The following is a 7,534-nucleotide window of genomic DNA, read 5'->3' as shown; positions in this document are numbered from 1 at the left end:
CTTGCACAGGTTCTGCATGATCCTCTTCAATAATATCCTCTGCTTCTCAATCGGGCTCAAAATGATAAGCAATATAGACGACGCCATTGTTTACAATACAACCGGAGCACATGCCGCTGAGGTGAGGGGTGGCACGTTTAGACGCGCACTAGAGGTGCTTTAGCCAATCATAACACACTTGGCTAGCTAACCAATCATAGCCCATCGCCTATTTCTGATGGAGGGGCTTCATAAAAGAAGGAAATGATCATCGTGTTTCTCAGAGAAGGGACAGAGCGGTCTGGAATAAAGGTAAATTATGTGAAAAATAATGCGTTTTTAAAAAAATGAAGCATTAACACATGTTAGACTGCACCCCATAAACACAATCAAGCCTAGAAAAAAAACAGTGAACCACCCCTTTAAGAAAATGTAAATTGATTCCATTTAGTCATGTTCTCTTGCCATATATACAAAATTCAAGCCTATAGGTATATACAACATAGAAGCATTCATACAATGCAATATGCATGATGAGAACTTTTGCTTTAAACACTTGATGATGCATCATGAATTATTAGCAAAAATATGAAACACGTACACAACCTTCAAAAGTATGGGGTTGGTAAGATTTTTGTGTTTTTTTAAATAAATCTCTTTTGCTCACCAAGGCTGCATTTATTTGATAAAAAAAAAAAAAATACAAAAAAACAGTAATATTGTAAAATGTGATTATATTTTAAAATGACTGTTTTCTGTTTTAGTATATTTTAAAATGTAGTTCATACTTGTGATGGCAAAGCTAAAACTTCAGAACGTCAGCAGCCATTACTCCAGTTCTCAGTGTCACATGATTAGGGGTGTAACGATTCACTCAACTCACGATTCGATTCAATTCACGATTTTGATTTCACGATTCGATTTTCTCACAATTTTTTTTAACAAAATGAGATTGAAGGCATTATACAGTAAATGAAAAGGTGTCGTTTTATTAGGCTATTACTGCACGTTTCTTTGTGAAATTGAAATATAACAAAACTAAATTGAAATTTTAAAACAAACCCCAAATCAAACAAGTAAGTTACACAAATAAAATAAATCTCTTAATATGAACAAACTTAAGGCTTTGTCTGTGCTCTTCCAAACAAAGAAGCAGCATACATGCAGCATGAGTAGTTTTTAATCTAAATTAGACTGTATAATTTCGAAATTTGAAGCAAAAACAGAATGGTCTGACATTAGTTTTGTGAAACTATACTACATAAAACATATCTGAACGAAACCGCAGACGAGCTGAATGAGACGCAGATTCACTCGCTGACAGCAGGTGGCGCTCATGAACAGAAATGATACAGTGTTTCCTGGGTTACCGCTGTAAACAAAGAAGAGCTTTATGAACACTACTTTAATATGCATTGTTCAGAGGCAAGATGAAAAGAAAATACCATGTAAACTTTTCTAAAGATAGTCAGTTCCCCTCAGAGATACATTCATATAAACGTCTACTCCAATTGTATCGCCATTTGTTTGGCATCTCAACCGATTTGAATCGTCACTATTTGAATCGATTTTCAACCGGCTCGCGGTTAATCGTTACATCCCTACACATGATCCTTAGAAATCACTCTTAATATGCTGATTTGCTGCTCAAGAAACATTATTATCAAGGTTGTGAAACAGTTGTGGTGCTTAATAGTTTTTGTGGAACCTGTGAAACATTTTTTCAGGATTCTTTGATGAATAGAAAGTTCAAAAAAGAACAGCATTTATTTCAAGTAGAAATATGTAACAATCCAAAAGTATTTACTCTCAATCAATTTAATATATCCTTGCTGGATAAAAGTATTAATTTCTTTAAAAAAAAAAATCTTACTCTGACTTTCCCTAAACTTTTGATGGGTAATGTATTCAATTATGCTTACAAATTAAATATAATTTTATTTAATAAAAAACATATTCAAAATTTTAAGTATATTATATTTATAGAATATATTTTGTAACACTTTCTATTTTGTTTGTGTGAATGAACAGAATCCATAACCTGGACATGACTACAGCAGTCAGTTACCTCTCTTCCACTGATGTTGCTATGCAGATGTTGGGAGCAGCCTACATACAGCATCAGTGTTACCACAGCAATGAAGCCAAGACCATGGTAAAAATATATCATTTATTTATTAGATCAGAAATATACATTTGAAATAAAGGACACTATGGAAATAACACATACTGTACTATGACAGAACTAAGGAAATGAGAATAGAGATCCAATTTTACCTTTATATTTCACACTAGTCGGTGAAACCTCATGCACTTATGAATGTCCTTGTGAAAGATATCCAATAATGTTATGATTTTTCCAAATAACCACTAATATTTGATTTTTTTTAAACTTCGAAACATTTCACAATTCAGTCGAAATCAACAACAAAATGATATCATATGTTTTAACGTTGTGATTGGTTACAGTGTCATTTTTTCGATTTCCTTGGGGTCCATCCTGGGCAGACAGCAATTTTTGCTTAAGTATATTATCGAGGCTTTCAGTCCAGGGCAGCAACAAAGCTCTGTTTGGACAGGATTAGAGGGCGTACACACAGGATGTGTTCTTCCTTTCAAAAGCAGCTAGATGAAGTGCATCCTACAGGAACAGAATGCCGGGCCTAGTGATGTGTTTTAAAAAGTTGAACTCTTGTGAACTTCACACTTTGTCTAAAAATCTCAAAGCTCATGGCCCGAGACACTGAAGAAACAGGCAGCAGCAACCAAAGACTGATGCATAAGTACAATAACCCATTGTGCAAAAAATAGCGCAGAATGAATCCTCCTCAAAGATTGATTTATCTGTTGAGTGCTCGAGTAGACAAAATGACCAAAAATCCTTTTAAAGTCTATAAACATAAACCATGTTCAAGGGAAGGAATTAAGACAAATAGACAACTCTACAACAAAAAGTATATCACGTGAAGTTTGTTTAAAAAAAAATTTTGTTGTCAGCAAAATATATATTTGCATAATTAATGGAGCATGGTAAAGCTCAAGGCTAAGCTGATTTTCCGTCTCTATTGTTATATGTTATACTCAAGCCAGATGGAGAGAATACCTTCACCCTGCCTTTAATCTTTATCCTGGACCTCAGGGGGCAGAACATTCCGCCTGAGAGCACATGATGGCAAAACACAGACAGATGTCTGAGCAGGTTGCCATGTTGTGCTGAAAAAAGTGTTCAAGAGATTAACGATTTTTGTCTATGAAGTGTGAAACACAAAAATGGGATTCAGAGACATGGGATCACTTAGGAATCAGGATATTTCTCACAGAGCTAAAGTAGATGTTTTTCTTGATGCACAGGTGCGCAGTTTGAAGGGCATCTCAGCATTAGTACAGCTGTTTAGCAGTGAGAACCAAGAAGTTCAGCGCTATGCGACAGGTGCTACACGCAACCTCATCTACGAGAATATGGACAACAAGACAGCACTTATCGAAGCTGGTGGAATTAGCAAACTAATTGGTGCTTTAAGAGAACCCGATGATGAACTACGCAAAAATATCACAGGTATGTTTGTGTGAGTTTTGTTTTTCAGAGCAAGGCAAATTTTTGGACTGTGAACTTCACTTTGCAAATACAAAGTGGCACGCATGTCTTAGCTAGAAGTCAAGTATATACATCAGTATTGTTTTAGTCCAGAAATTCCACCTGCATCATTCGGGTGATTTTTAAGTGCCAAGCAGAATTGTCAGCGCAGACAGGAAGAGAGCTAAGCGGAACAGTGAGCGAGTGTATTTGGAGAAACAGAGAGAACAGAAAAGAAAAAAGTGGTCTGGCTGTTTCCTGGAATCGCTCTAAGTCTCAGATGCAGTGGGAAGTAGACTCCCAGAGGCCTTTGTGCTTTGTGAGCTCTGCTATCACCCCCACCCCCTCACGCACCCACACGCACTTAGTAAACAATCCTTGACATTCTTTCCTGCTGGACTCAGGGTTGCCAGGTCTCTTAGTGACATTTCATGACTTGTACACTTAACTGTGTTGGCCTTAAAACCTCACAAGTCACTAGCAGCTTAGTGCTCTGTGTAGTAAACATCCCCATACTAAATAACATTTGAGAACTTAGACTATAAATGTAAATGTGCTGTTGTTTTTAAAATAATTTTTATACATATTAATCACACATTAACATATTATTCTTGATTAATATAGATATTTCTACTAGATTACTGCTTATAATATGTGCAGTAGTTCTCAATTATGCACTTTTTGCAGCATTTGAATTTGAATGCTTGACTACTACTTTACCATGACTGGGCGGTCATATGTTTAAAATATTCATCCCTGCAATGTCAGTTCGTCAATTATTTTCATAATGAAATGAATAAACATGTTTTAAATTTTGAAATGCATTTTTTTTTTACATAAATCCATTTAGATTTATGAATGAATTATTTTGTCTGAATGGCAGAAATCCACATGATTTTTTATTAGAATTTTTTACAAACCACATGGTTTAGGTGGTGAAATTGGATTAAAGTAATTTTTTGGGATACATATATGTAGATACAAAGTATGCTGTAGTAGTGGAAGATGAGATTTAAAAAAAAAAAAAAACAACCTTTATATATATATATATACATATATATGATATAACTAAAATGTAATAGGCTATTAGTTGTTACACTCCATCAGCATTTACGAATATATGCTATATTTATATGCAAAAAGCTAAACTCATTAAAGAGGACTAAACATTTTAAATTATAAGTGTCTTTGACAAATCTCTCTCTCTCTCTCTCTCTCTCTCTCTCTCTCTCTCTCTCTCTTGGTCTCTGTAGGGATTTTGTGGAACCTGTCTTCTAAAGACAGTTTGAAGGAGAGGCTGGCCAGAGAGAGTTTGTCTGAGCTGACAGAGAGAGTGCTGGTGCCTCTGTCAGGCGGAGGAGATGCTGGTGTCATTCAACAGAGTGCGTCTGAGGCTGATATTTTCTACAACACCACAGGTTGCCTCAGGTACAGACCTCACATATACATGCATGCATTTAAATGCATTTGAGTTCTATGCATGCACAGCATAGTTAAAAATTAACTAGAGCATGGGGCACAAATGTCAGCGAATTTAATAAAAAGCCCCAGATATTTCAATTGTGGGAGCATAAAATGTATCCAAAATGAATGCTTAATTTTAACATTAAAAAAAATAAAATTATAAATTGTATATTTCAGAATATACAACATATATATATTTCAGCCTGTTATTGTGCATAATGTCAGGTACTTGTATATTTGTTAAAAATGTACCTGAAATAAAGCAAGAGTTAATGCACTGTACACACAATCACTCACATGCTTTCAATGGTTAACAACCTCAAATATGAATGTTTATGGCTGATGTTTATTGATGTTTATAATGTTACTGATGTTTATTATTATGTTTATTATTAATGGTTTTTGCCACCTTTTTGTAATATACAAGTTTGTAAAAGATGCCATACAAAGAGTATACAACGTGTAAGAGTTCCCGCTGGAAAGATTTATAGACACAATAAAGATTAACCTCCTAAAAATATTTTAACACAAATGCATGAAATAAAACATCTTGACATGTTAACAACACCCCTTTATATGCATTGAAGGAACCTGAGCTCAGTGAATGAAAGAACCAGGCAGCAGATGCGGGAAACGCGAGGGCTGGTAGACTCTCTGGTTGGATACATCGAAAACTCCCTACAGGAGGGAAAAGGAGAGGACAAGGTCAGACCTGGGAATTGACATTCAAATGTTGTGCTTGCTAATATGCTAGCCTTGAGCCAGTGCACAAAGTGCATCTTTGCCAGTTGAAAACCATTCTAGATCTACATTAGTTCTCACATGGCAATTAGAAAACAATTGTTATCTATAAATCTATATAAATCAAATATAGTCAAATATAGATATATAATCAAAACATCATTTACAAAAGCATTTGAAATCCTCATTCTGTAATTCTGTGCCTCTAGGGTGTAGAAAACTGTGTGTGTGTCCTGCGCAACCTGTCGTACCAGCTGTACTCTGAGATCCCTGCTTCAGTTCAGATGCGTTTGGAAGGACCCACTCGAGCACAGGACACGCGGCACAACGACCCCATCAGCTGCTTCACACCACAGAGCAAGAAAGCAAAAGATGTCAGTCACTCACCCACAATCTGCTATCACATCAACATACATTTTAACGTATTAGCAATATTATTAAACTTACTTTCCTTTCACATATTATGTATTTTATATTGTTCACATTTGATTTTTCCCAAACCTAATCTAATATTTCCCGAAATTATTTGTTGACATTTTTTTTATTTTACAACAATATATCCTTTTTTATATAGGATATTCTTTGAATATACAGTATATTGTAAATAATAATACATACTCTACCATTGAACGTTTTAAGAACGGGGCGATTTTTTAAATGTTTTTAAAAGAAATCACTTATGCTCATAAGGCTATATTTATTTGATCAAAATATAGTAAAAACAATATTATTGTGAAATATTATTACAATTTAGAATAACCGTTTTCTGTTTTAATATTTTTTAGAAAAATGTATTTTTGTTGTAGGAAATCAGAATTTTCAGCAGCCATTACTCCATTCTTCAATATCACATTATCTTCCAGAAATCATTCTATCATTTTTTATTGTTATATTATATTATTATAAATATTGAAAACAGTTGTGCTGCTTAATATTTCTGTGGAAGCAATAATACACTTTTTTCAGAATTTTGTTGATGAATAGGAATTTAAAAAGAGCAGCATTTATTTGAAACTTTACTTTCATTTTTTTTGCAGCACTATAAATGTCTTTACTGTCACTTTTGATCAATTTCATGCGTCCTTGCTAAAATAAATTTTTAATTTCTTGAAAACAAAAAATTTCTTACTGACCTCAAACCTTTGAAGAGTTAGTGTAATTATCTCTCCAGTGCAATAGACAGAGGTATTATACTTCATATCTGCAGTCTGTCATTAATGAGTTATAATGTGTCCCATCAGAGGAATCAAGACCTGAGCACCTTCTCTGAAGTGGCACGAGTCCCGAAAGGAACAGATTGGCTGTGGCACCCTCAGATAGTCGCTCTGTACAACCGCATCCTGCAGAACACCGAAACAAACACAGCCACATGTGAGGGAGCGGCGGGAGCCCTGCAGAACATCACAGCGGGCGACAGCAGGGTGAGATACCAGATACGACACTGAACTTCCTCATATTTCATCTAATTTGTGAGTCGTAATCATATGTAACGTTAGGGCTGGGCGGTATACCGGTTCATACCGAATACCGGTGTTTATTTTTCTTATGATATTAATTTTTACAATACCGCAATACGTATGTCGTTTAAACAACGTTCGGAACACTGTTTGAGAGGGGTCCCTTTTCACTGTTAGTGCAACAGTGAAAAGGGTCTCTTAGTAACGCATACAGCGGTGTCCTTGCCACAGTGTGTGGCAAGGACACCGCTGTATGCGTTACTAAGCGTGAAATCTTCGAAACTGAAGCTGTAGAACTAGTAGAACGGGATGATACAAA

The 7,534-nt window shown here is 35.3% G+C and overlaps 1 protein-coding gene across 4 annotated transcripts in view; it reads left to right on the top strand.

The window, feature by feature from the left end:
* LOC107700470 (plakophilin-3-like) overlaps positions 1-7,534 on the top strand; it is a 29,170-nt gene that overhangs the window by 15,138 nt on the left and 6,498 nt on the right. For all 4 annotated transcript variants that reach the window (XM_016502130.1, XM_016502128.1, XM_016502127.1 and 1 more), the window contains 6 exons: positions 2,011-2,134; positions 3,331-3,535; positions 4,807-4,981; positions 5,605-5,722; positions 5,968-6,132; positions 7,000-7,179. In XM_016502130.1, the coding sequence (XP_016357616.1) occupies positions 2,011-2,134; positions 3,331-3,535; positions 4,807-4,981; positions 5,605-5,722; positions 5,968-6,132; positions 7,000-7,179 (967 nt within the window). The remainder of the gene's footprint in view (positions 1-2,010; positions 2,135-3,330; positions 3,536-4,806; positions 4,982-5,604; positions 5,723-5,967; positions 6,133-6,999; positions 7,180-7,534) is intronic.

Source organism: Sinocyclocheilus anshuiensis, unplaced genomic scaffold (assembly GCF_001515605.1).
Source record: "Sinocyclocheilus anshuiensis isolate Anshui unplaced genomic scaffold, SAMN03320099.WGS_v1.1 scaffold154, whole genome shotgun sequence".
NCBI classification, from domain to species: Eukaryota; Metazoa; Chordata; class Actinopteri; order Cypriniformes; family Cyprinidae; genus Sinocyclocheilus; species Sinocyclocheilus anshuiensis.
Note: the sequence above shows the minus strand (reverse complement) of the source record. Positions and strands in the feature narration are given on the sequence as shown.